This window comes from Tupaia chinensis, unplaced genomic scaffold (assembly GCF_000334495.1).
Source record: "Tupaia chinensis unplaced genomic scaffold, TupChi_1.0 Scaffold000273_1, whole genome shotgun sequence".
NCBI lineage: Eukaryota > Metazoa > Chordata > Mammalia > Scandentia > Tupaiidae > Tupaia > Tupaia belangeri.
Genome location: NW_006159755.1, coordinates 1491636 through 1509479, shown reverse-complemented (window position 1 = coordinate 1509479; position 17844 = coordinate 1491636). Strand labels below are relative to the sequence as shown.

At 49.2% G+C, this 17844-nt stretch overlaps 1 protein-coding gene across 1 annotated transcript in view; it reads left to right on the top strand.

Annotated features, from left to right (window-relative positions):
• Positions 1-6: 6 nt before the first annotated feature.
• The window catches only part of NRXN2 (neurexin 2), a 114019-nt gene continuing 96181 nt past the window's right edge, over positions 7-17844 (top strand). Inside the window, 2 exon segments of the mRNA XM_014588343.2 lie at positions 7-331; positions 17188-17205. Coding sequence (XP_014443829.2) covers positions 31-331; positions 17188-17205 — 319 coding nt within the window. The 5' untranslated portion in view covers positions 7-30.

Below are 17844 nucleotides of genomic sequence, written 5' to 3'. Positions count from 1 at the left end.
GCCGCCGAGGTGCGCTCCAAGCGGCGCGAGATGCAGGTGGCCAGCGACCTGTTCGTGGGCGGCATCCCGCCCGACGTGCGCCTCTCGGCGCTCACGCTCAGCACGGTCAAGTACGAGCCTCCCTTCCGCGGCCTCCTGGCCAACCTGAAGCTGGGCGAGCGGCCCCCGGCGCTGCTGGGCAGTCAGGGTCTGCGCGGCGCCGCCGCCGACCCGCTGTGCGCGCCCGCGCGCAACCCCTGCGCCAATGGCGGCCTCTGCACGGTGCTGGCCCCCGGCGAGGTGGGCTGCGACTGCAGCCACACGGGCTTCGGCGGCAAGTTCTGCAGCGAAGGTGAGCCCCAGGGAGCCACCGCCGGGCGCCTGGGTTCGGGAGTGAGGGGCTGGGAGTACCCCAGGGGGCTCGGCGGGTGGTGTCAGAGGGGGCAGGGCCTGTGGGCCGCAGGCGTGGGCCAGCGCGCGTGGCTTGTGAGGCCCTGTCCCTGTGGGGAGCGTGTGAGGGCGCGCGTGTGGGCGACAGGATGAATGCAGTTAACCAGTGAGCGGGGAGGGGGGGGCGGGTCGGCTGGTGTGGGCGTGGCCACCGTGGGCGTGGCCAGTGTGAGTGCCGAGGTGACCTGCGGGTCTTGAAGTGGTTGGAGAAGGAGGTTGCATGGGCCAGGTTGGTGAGGACTGCGGTACCTGTGAGGGTTTGTGGGCGGGGACTATGTGGGCGGGACCAAAAGGGCGGGGTCTGGGGACCCCGAAGATGGTGGGGGAGCCTTGTCACCAAGGGCTGTGAGTGGGGCCTGTGTGGGAGGGCCAGTGCGGTTGCGTTCTGTATGGGCGGGGCCTGCAGAAGGCTGTGGGTTGGATCTGGTGAGCCGGGATCACGGGAAGCCTAATGGGCGGGGCTTGTGATAGACAGTGGGCGGGGCTTGTGAAGGCTAGGGGCGTGGTCTGCTCACGATGTAGGGAAGAGCTGGGCTGGTGGTGACTGTAGGGCCCCTGCAATGGAAATCGACGTGTGAGGGGCTGGAAGTGCAGCCTGTGAGGCCTGGAAAGGACCAGAGAAGGCGGTGGGCGTGGGGAGAAGGGCAAGTGAGGGAGAAAGGCTTGAGAGGCGGTGACTGCACCTGCGCTGTCTGTCGCGGTTGGGGAGAGGCAGGAGCCGAGAGTTTCTTTTTCACCATAGAATCTGCAGGCCCCCTTCCAAAGTGAAGGAACAATGAGATCTCGAGAGAGTGGTTGAGGCTTCCGACTAGGAACTGATGGTGTTGGTGAGGGGCAAAGATGGCTGGTAGTCTCTTCGGATGCAAGACTGAGACTTGAGGCTTCTGTGTTAAACATCAGAACCCTTGAGAGCATGGGGACTGGGTGGGTGATTACTGGGGTGGACAGGAGTAGTTAGACTCGAATATGGAGCTGACTGTGGGATCAGGGCTTGACAGGGAGGCTTATGGGAAAGAGGGGCTGGGATTCTGCCAGCACCCCAGCTACCAGAGGAGGAGTGTCTGGTGAGGTGAGAACAGGTTGCTGGGTAGAGTCAGGCCTAGTCTGGCTCTGGTTTTCACAGGAAGGAGGGATTGTAAAGACCTCTTTTACTTTACCTTGGGCATTGGGGAGAGGTTTCTCCATCAATTTTGGGGCAGGGCAGGCCATTGCCTTCATCCCTTGTCCCTGGCAGCTGTTTTTCCAGCAGATGTATATAGTCAGACATGCTTTCTCTTCCCTAATACCTATAGAAGTTGTGGGCCACTCAACAGTTGTGTGTGTGTGTGTGTGTGTCTGTGCTAAGTAGAGTCTTCTCGGGAGTGTGCATGTGCACATCTATGCACAACTACAACTAGTTGGCCCTAGGACTGCTTTGGGGATGGGTGTCTTTGTGGCTGTGTGTGTGTGTGTGTATAGCCGTGGGAGGAGCCTGGTCTGTGGGTGTGTCCTTGCATATGGGAAGCCTGTCCTTTAGGCAGTATTTTGGTTGTATATCTGTGTTGTGGTAGATAAGGGAGCTTTTTGGGTTGTTTGGTGGTGCTATTTATACAAGGTTATGAGAGATAGCTTCAGGGACTGTGTGTATTAAGTTAATCTGACACCTTCTCGCCTTTTCTCCAAGGAGTTCAGGTGCTCCCCAAACTGTGAAATTGCGTGTCTGTGTGTGTTTGCCTGCATGCAGAGGCCCGTGAGTCTGGCAGTGTGTATTTTACGTGTGAATGCATCTGTTTGAATAGCAGTGTTTATAGATGGGAGTCCAGGGCCTGGCAGAGTGAGTAGTACACAAGGGTAAAGGTGTGTGCTCATGGGTGGGTACTCATGTGCATGTGTTTTGATGCGACACCTCAGTAAGACACCTGGAATCTATGAGGAAACCTTCCTCCTTAACTTGATTCTTTGACTCCTATGACCTCTCCTCCTCCTCTCCTTCTTAAGAAAAAGGATGAACCAGTACCAGCAGGTGGCATGGTGGTTAAGGTGCTGGACTTCCACATATCCAACTGTGGTTTGATTCCCAGACCTAGTGGTGGCTTGCTTTCTCACTCCCCCCACCCCTGTGAGTGCACGTGCCCTATAGCAAATTAAAACAACAATAATAATGATAAATAAAATTAAATAATAATTTTTTTTAAAAGGATGAGCCATTCCTATAATTTGATGGAAGAGAAATTGGAGCTATTGCATAGTTATAGTAACTGGCCCATAGTCTCATTGTGGCTGCATTGGGTTTGGGTATATGAAAAATGCAGCCAGAAGCGCTTTGTCAACCAGAACCCTTGTGTCCATTTCCTGAAAGGATTCATTGGTCAGAAGCTTCCAATGAGTCAAACAAGTTGTGTGCTTCTGAATGAAGGCTGTGTGGTTGTGTCTAAGATGTTCAAGCAATGGCGTGTGAGAAGGATAGTTGTGTGTATCATATGCGTGTGCTGATTGTATATCTGATGAGTGTTTGTATCAGTTGTGTTGGAGCTGTGAGTGTGTGTATGTGTGTGTGTGTGTGTATTTGTATGAGACTCATGTAAGAGAAAGGAAACCAAGATACTAGGTGGGTGTCAGATAGCTGATAGGGACAGGGTTGCCTGTGTGTATGTGCGTGTAGTGTGTGTGTGTGTAATATCTATTGAGAGAGCGGTGCTTTGTCTATGATAAAGGGGAGGGTGTGTCTTTGTTCATTTCTCTATTTTCTGCACCTCATCTAGTACTAGGCATTTAGTGGGTGTTTGATAAAGACTCACAGAATGAATGAAGAGATATTAATAAGTATTTGAGAGAATAAAGGCTTGGGATAAGGCCGTATATGTATATGGAAAAATGTGTGTGTGTAATTTCCGAGATCTGTTGTGGGTGGGCATGAGGGTTGGAGATACTGCTTGCGTCTGGAGATGAGAGGCGTGGTTACAACCCTACTGATTCTCCTCCTCCTTCTCCCCACCCCAACCTCATTCCTTCTCCTTTTATTCGTTCCTTCTTTCCTAGGCAGCTTCTATAATATCCTGTGCTCATTACACTTCTAGTACATTCTCATCTAGTGAAGGAGAAGAACCATGGCTTCCTACTGTTGGGTATTACGGTGAGGGGAAGAAGACGTTAAGGGGAGCAGACCTAACTCCTAATTGTTGAGAGAGTTTTTGGGGCTAGAGTTCCCAAGTTTCCCTGGAAGTAACAGTCGGTTCATTATCATCTATTCTGAGTAGTTCTCAACTTCTGGGATCGAGGGTGTATTTAAAAGTCAATAATTCATTTCCACCCAGGGTGGAAAAAAAAAAGGTCAATAAATCATAGTACCCCTTAAAAGGCAGCTTTTTTTTTTTTTAAATATCTGTTTATTGTGAAAATAAATGACACAAAACTTCTATGAATTCAGAAAAGCTTTTAGATGACTTTGATGATATATTTGCCATTGTGGCTAATAAAATATACATTAGAAAACTAGTTTTAGCTTTATATGTAAGACGGACCAATTTGCCTTCAGAGGTTTCGCATGCCTATGGATTTGTGGATCCTTTGGAATTCTCCCTGCCTTTCTGGGGTCTAGCTTACCTATTGACTGAGAACTTCCACGCTAGGAAATTTGCTATCTCTCTTGGGGGTCTGGCCACATGTAATTGAAGACATGCTGAGAGTCTGGGTACTGCTGAATATCTGCCAAAGCCAGGGTAGAGTTGGTGGGGACTTTTGCGTATCAGCGCTTCTTCACCACTGCTGTCCCCCCCACCGTGTGTGTGTGTGTGTGTGTGTGTGTGTGTGTGTATAGAAGGGACTGAAAAGAGGTTGAGGACGAAGGTGCATGCAGCTGTGTGTGGGAGACCTCCGGTGGAGCGGTGACACTGACATTTAGGACACAGTGTCAGGGGTAGGCCTTGCTCCAGAGAGAAATGGAAAACTGGCGACGATGTGCGTGCTCGCAGGGAGGTAGACACGTGTCTCATGTGTGTGTTTTCTAAGACTGATAATGATTTAATTCAGCAAGTAGTTATCAAGGCCTCCTTTGTGATAGACCTTGAGTTGGGGCTTCAGGGCAGTCAAAGATGAATAAGATGGACTCTCCGTTCTGGGAATTGACTGGTTAATTGAGGAAGCAGATTAAAGAGCTACCCAGAGGGCCAATGGGTGGTGTGGTGGTTAGGGACGCTTGACTCCCACATGGCTAAACAGTTCGAGTTCCAGACCTGGTGGCTTGCTTTCTCACTTTCTCTCTCTTTGGTGAGCATGTATGCCCTATAATAAATTTAAATAAATAAATAAATAAAAATAATTCTTAAAAAAAAAATAAAAGCTGCCTAGTGTATGGTCAAGAATGTAGATTCTACATCCAGACTGCCGGGGCAATGACCTTCCCCTTAAGCCATCTTTGCCCTGGTTGCCTTATCTATAACATGGGGATAGTAATAATACCAACTTTATAGCACTGTATAGGATTAAATGAGCTAATCCATGTAAAGTGCTTAGAACAGTGCCTTGTGCATGGAAAATGCTCAGTAAATACTAATAAAACAAAACAAAATAAAAAAGTTTCCAACTCAATATCGTGTGGTATATGCCCAGGGAAGTAGCAAGGCAGTGTAGCTTAGTGATTGTCATAGACTCCCATGACTTAGATCTGGGTTTAAATCTGTCTTCTCTACTCCTTAGGCCTGTGACATCAGGTGAGTCCCTGAATTTTAGCCTCATTTCCTCTTCTCCTCCTCCTCCTTCTTTCTTTTCATCTTTCTCTTCTTTTTTTAGAGAGATTTTTGCCATAGGGCATGTGCACTCACCATAGAGACAGAGTCAGAGAGTCAGAAAGTGAGGAAACCTCCCCCATGGTCACACCTAGTCCCTTTTCTTCCATTTTCCCCTTGGGATTTTAGGCATTCACGCATATGCGCTTGACTTTTTTTTTTTTTTAAGAATTATTTTTTATTTAACTTTATTTCTATTAATTTGATCAGAAAGGAACAGAACAAGAGAGAGAGAGAAAGGGAAAGTGAGAAAGCAGGCCATCAGGTCTGGGACTCGAACCATGGTCGGCCATGTGGGAGTCCAGCATCCTTAACCACCACTAACCCACCACGCCACCTGCCTGCCTGGTGTGTTTTAAGCCACTGGGTCAGGGACTCGAACTGCAGCAGAGACTATGTGGGAGTACAGCAACATAGCCATTATGCCATCTGCTGGTCCCTCCTCTTCTTCTTTTTAATTTTGACATAGGGTTTCTGTGCTTGCTGGAGAGAGACAAAGAGTGAGAGAGCACCTCCCAGAAGGGATGGCCACAGCACAGTTCCTTCTCTTTCATTCCCCTCGAGATTTTGGGCATGTAAGCACATATGCCTGGCGTGGTTTTCAAGTCACCGGGTCTGGGACTTGAATTGCGCTGTCAACCAGGTAGGGTCCAGTTTCCTTAACCACCACACCATCAGCTGACCCTTCTTCTTTTTAAAGGCTTATTTTTTAAAGTTATTTATTTAATTTTATTTGTTATTATTTATTATTATTATTTTTACTTTTAAATAATAATAAAAGAGAGAGAGAGAGAGAGAGAAGGAGAGAGAGTGAGAGAAGGGGAAAGTGAGAAAGCAAGCCACCAGGTCTGGGACTTGAACTGAGGTCAGCCATGTGGGAGTCCAACACCTCAACCACCACACCACCTGCGTGACTTATTTTATTCATGAGAGAGTACATATGCACACATGCAATAAAAGGAGGAAGGTCCTAGCTCAGGATCTTGGGTATGTGTGCATCTGACCCACTTTTAGGTTAACACAGGATCTGAGCCCGCCATTGGCCGTGTGGCTTCCAGCACTGCAGTTCACTACACTGCTGCCTGCACCACTGAGGCTTGGCCAGGACTCATTTTTTTCTTATCTATAAAAGGGCAATACGTATGCTTATCTCATAGGTTTGTTGTGAGGATTAAATGAGTGGTACATCATTAGTGGTGAGTAAATGGTAGTTACAAGCAAAGTGTCTCAAGGATGGATCGATAATAGGTTTATGAAAACCTGCTGTTGGCCTTGATCTTTGATTAGTAAGCTTGGTTTGGGGGAGGGACTTCAAGTAGAGGGACCGATAAGAACTGTCATGGAAAGGGGGAAATGTTTGTCATACCTTTATAGGAAAAGTAGTGAAATCTAAAGCAGGAAAAGCAAATGGAGTCCGGGTCTCGGAGACTGACTTAAAGAATTTTCTGTCATTTATTAGATGCTGGGTATTGACAAATGGAGCCACGAAAGAATTTTGAGCAGGTACATAAATAAGATAAGAGTTGTAGTCAGGAAGCTAGGAGTGAAATGTAGTATTTCAGAGGGCAGAGTTAGTGGTGGAGAAATCAGTGGGGCAAGAGATATTGAAGCTCTGAACCTCAATTGCCTTGGGGAGTGGTAACGGGGTGGTGGTCGTCACAGCAGCAGTGGCTAAGAGCCACCACTGAGACCGACGCTGCAGGACGCTGTAGGAGTGTGTTTCGCAGATGTGCAGGGGGAGTACAGAGTGAGAGATAAGGTGGTTTTGGGTTTGCACGGTTGGAAGGATGGTGGAGCAGTGAGAGGGCCTAGGGAAGTCAGGAAGAGGGGTGGGGTTGGGACAACAGATCATGGTCGTGTTGTGTGGTGGTGGCCCTGGGCTTGCCTAGAGATGCCCAGGCAGTTGGAAATGTGAGACCAGAGCTTTGAGTTGAGGGTGGGGCTGCAGTTGGAGCCCTGGGAGCCATTCTCCTAGGAGAAGAAATAGTATTTGAAGGTCCAGCAGGTGGTATAGAGGTTAAGGTTCTGAACTTCCATGTGGTTGACTGCGGTTCGAGCCCTGGTGGCTTAAAATCCACATTGGGCACATGCACATGTGTGTCCCAAATCCTGAGCAGAAAATGGAGGAGAGGGAGTTGTGGCATGGCCATATCCCCGGGGAGTGATTTCTTCCTTTCTGTCTCTCTGTGTGTCTTTCCAGCAAGTGCATGTGCCCTTTAACAAAAATATCTTAGGAAAAAAAAAAAGTATTTGTAGCTCTGGGATCAGATGAAGTAGCTGAGGAGGTGAAGAGAACTGAGTGTGAGACCTCAGAAGAGCATACGGCAGGAGGAGGAGGAAGAGGAGCAGTCGCTGACACAAGGGGCAGTTAGAACACACAGATAACTGGATCACACGGCCAAGGGAGGAGAGAGAGGGACGTCCCAGCTAGTGAGCAGCTTGCCTGGGGCCCTGGGGGTCTTACCTCATTGAATCCTCATGAGCACCACATGGGGGTAACTGGCTCCCCTTCACAGAGGGTTGAAGTGAGGTTCAGAGGTTCGAACGCTGCAGTCTGAGTCCTGAGCTAACTCCAGAGCCTGTTGCTCCCTTCCCGCCTGTGCTGTCTCCAGAAAGGAGAGCTGGTCAGCCAGAGTCCATTGATTACCTGTGTCTGGTCCATCGGGGCTACTTAGGGACAGTGTCTCATCAGAAGCCAATAATCACCCTAAAATCCCCGGGCCACGGCTTCTCCCTTCTACCCTGTGTGCTGAGGGTCTTCCTATGTCTGTTGGTCAGCTGTCTCAGCGCAGAGTGGGCAGGGGAGATCTCCTTGAGACCTCCCCTGACCACTAGGGTTAGTACCCACAGTAGCACTTACTGGTCATTGAGAATAGTGCCTGGCACATTGTGAAGGATCTCTATGTACAGGTTTGAAAATTTAAAATCCAAAACTTTCCTAGTGCCAACATGACTCCAAAAGTGGAAAATTCCACACCTGGTCTCATGTGGTAGGTCTCAGTCAAAACGCTGCGGGAACATCTCACTCTGGAGAATGGGAGATTATCCCATTAAAACACAAAACTCAACAATTTTGAAAACATTTCAAATGTAAACGTCTTCAAAATGTTACACACCTGTCCACCTTCCTAAGGATAATATCTGGAATGTGATTTAGCCTTCCCCTGATGACTCAGATGGTCATCATTCTCAAGTACTCTACCCGATTGTCACACAGTTATTCCTTCGTTAAGGTCTGTCCCTGCCTGAAACGATGCTTCACTGCTGTCTTTTTGAGTTCTTATCTGTCTTTTTGAGTTCTTAGATGAGCTTTTTCCAGTTTTTCCGTCTCTGCCTGCAGGAAGAGGTATCAGGCAGCAACTGATCTCTTTTGCTCTTTTCCTCTGTTGATGGTTGTGAATTTGGAAACCAGCATTAATTAATTAATTCTTTTATTTTTATTTTTTTGCCTTAGGGCACATGTGCTTGCTAGAGAGAGACAGAGACAGTGAGAGAGAAAGTGAGAAATCACCCACCAGGGAGGATGGCCACAGTGTAATCCCTTCTCCTCTGTTCTCCTCCCGGAATCTTGGGCATGCATGCACACGCGCCCAGCATGTTTGGGTTCAGGACTTGAATCATGTTTGAATCAATGTAATGCTATGCTATCTGCTGGCCCTGGAAACCAGTATCCTTTTTTTTTTAAATACTTTTTTAAACTTTATTTATTTTAATTTGACTAGAGAAGGACAGATTGTGTGTGTGTGTGTGTGTGTGTGTGTGTGTGTGTGAGAGAGAGAGAGAGAGAGAGAGAGAGAGAGAGAGAGAGAGAGAGAAAGAGAATGAGAAAGCAAGCCACCAGGAGGTTCAGGACCCGAACCAGAGTTGGCCATGTGGGAGTCTAGTGCCCTTAACCACCACGCCACCTACTGGCCCCCCCAGAAGTCAGTATTCTTAAGTATGCTAAAATTGTGTGTCACTAATAGTAAGTGGACTCTTGTCAGGGCCTAAGAACTCTTCTACGAGAAAATGACTTCTTTGTTTTGTGCCATAGTACACATGTGCTCACCAGAAAGAGACAGAGAGGGAAGTGAGAAATCACCCTTCAGGGGATGGTCATGCTGCATTCCCTTCCCCTCCATTCTCTTCTCAGGATTCTGGGGATGTACACACACGTGCCTGGTATGATTTTCAAACTGCTGGGTCTGGGACTTGACCCACAGTCAACTATACAGGAGTCCAGTATCTTAACCACTGCACTACCTACTGGTCATGAAAATGATAGTGTTAAATGCCCAGGTGTTAGATATCTGTTTTGGCTGTTCAGGGACCTCCTGTCCCCTTTTGTTCTAGTCTTCATCACTGTCCTTGATAAAAAGTCTCCTGGGGGCCAGCAGGTGACATGGAGGTTAAGGCACTGGGTATTACATGGCCGGCTGTGCGGTTTGAGACCTGGCCACTTGAAAATCAAACCAGGTGTGTGGGCACGCAAACCCAAAATCCTAAGAGGAGACTAGAGAAGGAATTGCAGTGTGGCTATCACATTGGGGTATCAGTACCCCATGGGGGTTGATTACTCACTTTTCCTCTCTCTGTCTCTGGTGAAACCACACACCCTATAGCCACCCCAAAAAAAAAAAAAAAAAAAAAAAAAAAAAAAAAAAAAAAAAAAGAAAAGAAAAAGAAAGAAAGAAAAGGAAGCAGCTTGAAAATCTACCAGAGTCCCGAGTTCTTGTTAGGCAAGACAACACCACCTGTGACACTATCTCTGTTCTCTGGTGGGACAGCAAAGACTCGTGTGTGAAAGTTGTGTAAACAAAGCCGTGCATTCAGAGTTGTTTTGTCAACTCTAACATCCCAACAGTTTCTGTGGTTGGAAGAAGCTCCAGGCAGAATGGGATGGACTTCTCTAGAGAGTGATGCAGAGAGCGACTCTGAGAACCCAGGAATGTACTAGATTGCTCCCCAGTAAAAATGACAGAATGGTTAAGAATCCCAGGTTTGTTATTTGCTGGGCATTTGAACTTGGACAATTTACTTATCCTTGTCCATTCTGTTTTTCTTTTTTTTGGAGAGGTTTTCGCTATAGGGCACGTGTGCTCGCCAGAGAGACACAGAGAGAGACAGAGAGACAGAAAGCGAGAAATCCCCCCCAGGGGGGATGGTCACACCGCAATCCCTTCTCCTCCATTCTCCTCTTGGGATCTTGGGCACGCACGCACACGTGCCCGGCATGAGTTTACGCCACCGGGTCTGGGACTTAAACTACGGTTGACTACATGGGAGTCCAGTGACATAGCCATTACACCACCTGCTGGTCCCATCCACTCTGTTTTTCAATGTCCTTCTCTGTAAATCGAGAGTCATAATGTTGTAAGGACTAAAGGATACAGGTTAAGTGTCTCTCATCTTGGGACTAGCAGTTAGTGTAAAGGCTATGTCACTGGACTCCCATGTAGTCGATGGTGTTTGAGTCCTGGACCTGGTGGCTTAAACTCACATCGGGTGCGTGTGCGTGCGTGCCCAAGATCCTGAGAGGAGAATGGAGGAGAAGGGATTGTGGTGTGGCCATCCCCCCTGGGGGGTGATTTCTTGCTTTCTGTCTCTCTGTCTCTCTCTGTCTTTTTGGCAAGCACGTGCACCCTGTAGCAAAAACCTCTCAAAAAAAAAAAAAAAAAAGCGTCTCTCATCTAAAATGCATGGGACCAGAAGTGTTGTAGATTGTGGATTTGTGTGTGTGTGTGTGTGTGTGTGTATTTGGGAATATTTGCATATACATAATAAAATATCTTGGGCATGGGAAGCAAGTTTAAACATAAAATGTATCCAGAAGTGTTGTAGATTGTGGATTTGTGTGTGTGTGTGTGTGTGTGTGTGTATTTGGGAATATTTGCATATACATAATAAAATATCTTGGGCATGGGAAGCAAGTTTAAACATAAAATGTATCTATGTTTCATATACACCTTATACACATAGCCTAATTTTCCACAATATTTTTTATTGTAGTATTTGACAGTCACATGAGATCAGGCATGAAATTTTCCATGTTTTGTGTCATGCTGGCACTAGAAAAGTTTTAGATTTGGAGTATTTTGGATTTTGGATTTTTGGGGTAGGGGTGCTTAACCTGTACTTGGAAATCCTTCACAATGTGCCACTTTTCTAAATGATCAATAAATGCTACTATAGTTATTAACCCTAGTGGTTAGGAGAGGCTTCAAAGAGGAGGTGGGGCTTGTCTAGATCTCAAGGGATGACTGAGTGAGGTTATAATGGTGGAAAGGAAAGGGCAGGGCCTTTCTGCCCAAACAGCTTAAACAAGGAGTAGAGGGGACAAGTGTTGAGAGGATATGGGTGTGGTGAGGGCACCAAGATGGTTGTGCTTTGTGGGAGATTAGCATCAGAGCTCTAGGCTAGAGTCAGCTTCTAGATGTCTTAACTTCCAGGCCAGGAATGCAGCCCGCTAAAGTTGGTTTGTTTTTGCCATAGGTGCAGTTCCTTCGCCTTTGTTCTCCCCCTGGGATTTTGGGCATGCATGCGCACACAGCCACTGTGATTTTCAAGCTGCCAGGTCCAGGACTTGAACTGCAGGAGTCCAGCCCCTTAACCACCACACCACCTGCCAGCGCCCCAACCCCTGGAAGTCTTAAAGCCAGACAGATCTGAGTTCAAATTTTAACTGTCCTGATCAAGCAGTATGACCTTGGACAAATTACTTTTATTTCTGAGTCTTGGTTTCTTCATCTCTACGAGGAATACTAATGATACTAATACTAATAATCATTCACAAGATAATAACGGTGGTAAGTGAGACAGGGCACCTCAAGAGCCAGGCATGCTTGAAATGCTCAGTACATGAGGAGTGTTATTTTATTATCCACTCCACAAACATAGGAATGCCTTTTTGTGAGCCAGGAATGATGCAAGCAGCTGGGTATAGAGAGATGAATGAGACATTGTCCTTGCTCTTGGATATTTCATAGCCTAGTCAGGAAGCAGACGTGAGCGCACACTTGCAATATAGATTTGATAAGTGAAATCATAATAGAATATACATATCTAGAACTGGCACAAAAGAGGATGGCGAGCCCTCCTGTGTTCAGCATGCAGACAGACGTATGTATTAACCTGAGTCTTAAAGAATGAGCTGGGTTTCTCCGGCAGCTGTGGGTGGAGAAGAGTGCTCCGAGCACAGAGAATAGTATGTGAAAATCATGGCATGTTATGGAATGGGAAGAAGTTGAATGTTGCTGGGGCCTGGATTGTTGCAGGAAGACCCAATTTAAAAACAAAACTAAACTAAACAATTATTTATTTAATTTAATTAAGTATTATTATTATTAATTTTTTTGGAGAGATTTTTTTTCCCCTGTATGTCACCTCCACTCACCAGAGGCACAGAGAGACACACAGAGACAGAAAGTGAGAAATCATCCCCGAGGGGGGATGGCCATGCTCCAATCCCTTCTCCTCCATTCTCCTCTTGGGATTTTGGGCACTCATGCACACGTGCCCGGTGTTGAATTTCAAGCTGCTGGATCCGAGACCCGAACCATGGTCAGTCATGTGGGAGTCCAGTGCCCCAACCACCCAGCCACCTGTTGGCTCCTATTATTATTTTTAAGCTTACTGTAGGGCATACGTGCTCACTAGAGAGAGAAAGAGAGAGGGAGAAAGTGAGAAAGCAAGCCTCCAAACCTCGTACTTGAACTGTAGTCAACCGTCATGTAAGTGCTTTGACCACCACACCACCTGCTGGCTCCCATAGTCAGATTTTGAATGAGAGACTGGATGGTACAGTGGTAAAAGGCAACAGTGCGTGAGGCTGACACACGGAGGAAGGTTCCAGGTTCACGTGCAGAGACCTCCCTGAGTCTACCTGGCATGTGCATACCCATGATCCAGGGCTGACAAAGCTAGGGGTGGATTGTGGCAGCAAGACCCTGTTAGCAGGTGCTGCCCTTCGTCTCTTTCACTTGTGGAACAAATAAAATAGAAAAGAATTTTGGGGGGCCAGCAGATGGCGTAATGGTTGTTGCTGGACTCCCATATAGTTGGCTATGGCTCGGGGTCCCATATAGTTGGCTATGGTTCGTGTCCCAGACCTGGTGGCTTAAAACTCACAATGGGTGCATGAATGTGCATGCCCAAAATCCCGAGAGGAGAATGGAGAAGAAGAAATTGCGTGTGCCTATCTCCCTGGGGGTTGGAGTGGGGGTAGATTTCTTGCTTTCTGCCTCTCTGGTGAGTGCATGAGCCCTATAGCAAAAACTCTCTTTCAAAAAAAAAAATAATAATTTTGGATGGACTTTCCTAAGATGATACTACTTTATCTGGAAGGCACTGAGAAACCTTGAAGAGTTTCAGCAGGGTCGTGACATGGTTGGACTGCTTTGCGGGGTGAAACGACTGGGTATCAGGGGCATCATCTCAGAGGCGTATCAATGCTCTGAGGAGAGGCACACGAGGTTCAGGCCTGACGGCTGTGCTGGTAGGATGAAAAGGGTTCCTAGGAGTTCAGTTTCCATTTTGTTGTTGTCGTTGTTGTAGAGCTCTTGTACTTGCTAGAGAGAGTGAGAAAGCTTCCCCAGGGAGGATGGCCTCGCCACAAATCCCTCTGCTCCATTCTCCTCTTGGGATTTTGGGCATGCACGCACACTTGCTCGGGATGTTCTTCAAGCTGATGGGTTGAGACATGAACTGGGCAGCTAGCCATGTGGGATCTAGTGCCCTAACCACCTGGCCCCCAGGACTCCCCCCGCCCCCCGCCCCAAAGTGGAACCAATAGGAGTTGGTGATTGGTCTGGATAGAGATCAGGGCCGTTTCCCGGGTGCCTACCCTGATTAGGGATGCATCTGCATGCGAGGGTGTGGGAAGGCAGGGTTATGAGGTCTGCCTGTTGAGATGCCCGTGAGACACTCAGGGAGAGCTGCTCTGAAGGTAGAGGGTCAAAGGCGAAAGCACAGAGGAGAGGATCATCCTGGAGTCTCTGAAAAGTTCTGAGTGTGTATGTGACCACAGCAGTATTTAGCAAGGTTATTTGGCAAGGTGTACCAGTACCTGTGCCGAGAGAGCCAGGCTGGGGATGGGCAGGAAAACCAACCAGGAGGAGGCTGTGGCAGGAGACCAGGCATGCAGGTGAGCCTGGAGGCTGTGATGACCTAGGGTCACAGTGGACAAGGCTGAGGTGATCTTGTGCTCCTAGGGGTATTTCCTGTTCTGTACAGAGGAGCTCGACCTCACCACCAGGCTCGTTAGGGTTGCAGCGAGGCTGGCGTGCGATGTTGCGCATTGAGGGTCGGTATGTTTGGTGCCTGGTGCATGGTTAGACTGAATCTGGAGCCTGGCGGGATGCAGCATGTAGTGGGAGTTCTGGGAGCTCAAGAAGTGTTGGTTGAGAACAGGGCCTTCGCTAGACACAGAGAAATGGGCACTTGGTTGGGGGACAGAGAGAGGGGATGAGCACTTGATGGAGGGGCAAGAAGATGGAGGGGAGGGGTTGGGAGAGGCTTCGCTGGTGGTATTCAATACCAGAATGCTGTCTGAGCAATTGCTGAGTGGACAGATGGAGATGCAGAACTAGCGCTTGTCAAAGAGGCAGGGCTGAAAATACAGGTTTGGGAGTCCCTGTGCCACGAGAGTGAGCTATCACCAAGGAGGGCCGGGAGAAGCCAGAGAGTGTGGAGGGCAGGGGACCAAGCCCGGAGGGGCCTGTGATGGCAGGTGAGGGGTAGAGGTGAATCAGCAGAAAGCAAAGAGCAGCAGAGGAAGAAAGGTATATGAGTCTCTAGGTGCTGCCTTTCAGAAGCCGGGAGCAAACCAAGCTTCGCTGTTTCACCTTCCTGAGCATAGCATGATGCCTGTTTCTGGCAGGTAGAAATACTTTCTGAAATATCTGCCATGTTGGATTAGCTAGCAATCCGTGCCTCCTCATCTGCACGGATGCTGGTGAGATGATTGTGCTGACGGACCAGGGCCTTTGCACACTGGGGCCAAAGAAATCCCGACACAGCAGTCCTCATAAGAGCCGAAGGGTTTTCCTGAGGGCCTGTTTCATTAGCCAGCTCCCCCCATACATGCAGTGTGATTCTGTTTATTTCAGAAAGTCATTGTGTGCTTGGCTTTTGGAAGATGCAGCTGTCAGGTGAAAGAAGCTTCTTGATGCATGGAAGTATGTTTGGAACACGCAAAAGACGTGTGTATAGTTCAGGAATGAGAGAGGGCTAGAAAGGAGCTGTGCTCTTGGTGAGGCGTGTGTCTCTAGCCCCCAGAGGGACTGCGGGGAGGTGGGGGTGGGTGTTTGCATCCAGCATGGTGCATTAGGTCTCATGGTGTGTTAGGTGCGGGTATTGGTGTTTGCCTTCAGCGTGTGTGTGCATGTGCGTGCACGTGTGTGTGTGTGTGTTTTGTGAGGTGGTATAAGGTATGATAAGTGGAAGTGTTTGTTTCTGGAGTTTAGGCCTCCCTCTTTGAGAGTGAACGAGCAGATAACACAGAATGGGTTGGAGGGAAGAGGATGCAGTGTACGAGTGTCTGGGCACGTGCGCGGGCACCGAACAGCTGTTTGTGTGTATGTGTGTGTATTCTGGGGCCTGTCCGTGTATTTGTGCCTTTCCCCACTGGGCGCGTACGTTTGTAGGATGCGCTGTTTCTTCCTTCTTGACTGTTGCTTCATCCAGAGGTTCCCAGCAGTGAGCATGTCACAAATAATTTGGAGCTGGGGGTGCCTGGTCCACTTACAAGGTAGACCAAAGCCCCGCCTCCCTGGAGGAGTTATGGTTTAGGAGAAGGAATTGTTTTCTTTCTCCCTTCCTTCCATCTTCTCTTCTTTCCACTTGGGGAGCCCCATGCCAGGCTCAGGCAGGCCCCTAATAGTTGGGATGAGCTCGGGATAGGCCCTGACTTTTAACCTCCTCCCATCAGTACAGTGGGCACCCAGCGTTGGGACCCTCTGCCTCACCCAACTGCTAAGAAGGCATTTATTGGGGCCAGCAGGTGGTGTAGTGGTTGAGGCACTGGACTCCCACGTAGTCCACTGTAGTTTGAGTCCTGGACTCGGTGGCTTGACATTCACACCAGGCGCATGTACGTGCATGCCTAAAATCCCAAGAGGAGAATGGAGGAGAAGGAATTGGGGCATGGCTGTCCCCCCAGGGGAGTGATTTCTCACTTTCTCTCCATCTCTATCTCTCTGGTGAGCGCACACTCCCTATAGCAAATATCTCTAAAAAATAAATACATAAACAGAAGGTATTTATCCTAGAACCATAGAACCAGAGCCAGAAGGGGCCTCAGAAATGTCTCATCCACCCCTCTCGTTTTAGCAGAAGGGGGCCCACAGGCTCTGAGAGGTTAAGTGACTGGGCTGGAAATCACAGAGCGCTTTGTGGCAGAACCGTGTTTTCTGACTAAATATTGACACCTTTTCTCCCCTGGTGGGTAGGGGGCAGTGGGGTGGTTGGGTCTTTGTGTGCAAAGGCTTCAGGTGTGAGCTGTGTGAGACATCGAGTCTCTATGTGTGTCAGTGTGTCACTGAGCGTGTGTCTCGGGAGCCCTGTGAGACAGTTGCTGGTGCGGGCGTGTCCCCATCTGTCCCAGAGATGCGGCGGAATGCAGCGGAGGAGCCTGCCTGGGGGAGCCCTGACTGCTGTTCTGGCCCTGCTCCCATTCTCCCCGTGACCTTGAGCTGCCACTGCCCTGCCCTGGGTCTCAGTTTCCTGAAACAACAGGAGGGCTGGGTGTGATGCGTGTCCAGGACACTCCCAGCCCTCTCAGCCCGGCTGGCTGTGTGTGTGACACTGGCTCGGGCCAGCTCTGCTTCTGCCTTGTCTCCAGCTAAGCTGTTCCCTGAGATTTGGACTCTCCAGGTTGGGTTACTTGTGGCAGGGCCTGGGTGGGCTCAGAGACCTTGGAACCCTCTTCCCTGGAGCCCCTATCGTGGTAACCTTGCTAACAGAACCTCCTTTTTCTTCTCTCTCTGCCTTCCCCTTCTCTGAACCTTGCCGGCTACAGAGGAGCGCCCCATGGAAGGTGAGTGAAGCCTCTCGGTCACCGGGGTATGGATCTGTCCTGTGGGGTTCCCTTGTGAGGGCATGCGTGTGGCCACACCAGAGCCCCCTCCCTGCTCATATTTGGGGCCCTCTTGGAAGGAGCCTGGGTCCCCTCCTGGCTGCCTCGGCCCCACCTCTTGCCTGCACTGTCATTATTGGTGTGGTGAGGAGAGCTGCCAGGGAATGATCCCACTCTGCCCTTGTCCGGTTTACTCGTTTCCCTCCACTCTGCCCATTGGCATTTCTTTTTCCTTGGAAGAAAGAGAAGGGACCTCAGGGAAGAGATGGGGAGGAGGCTGGGACTGACAGGGCTCCAACGAGCCCAGGAGCGAGCATGTAGACACCGTTTGCCTAGCCCAGCCAAGGAAGCTGGAAAGGTGGTGCTGCCTGGGGTGTATGGGCCGGGCTGGCCCCCAGTAGCCTGTGCTTGGGCCTAGTGCCTCTGCTGTGGGCTCAGGCGGGCTGCCATGCAGTCGGGAGGCAGAGCGGGGGCCCCTGCCCCACGGACCGGTAGGTAGGGCTGTTCTCCCTCCAGCCCTTTTGGCCCAGTCCAGGACAGGGGTCGGGTGTGTGCCTCTTCCTGGGGTCTCTCTGTCCATCCTCTCCCTGTCCTCTCCCT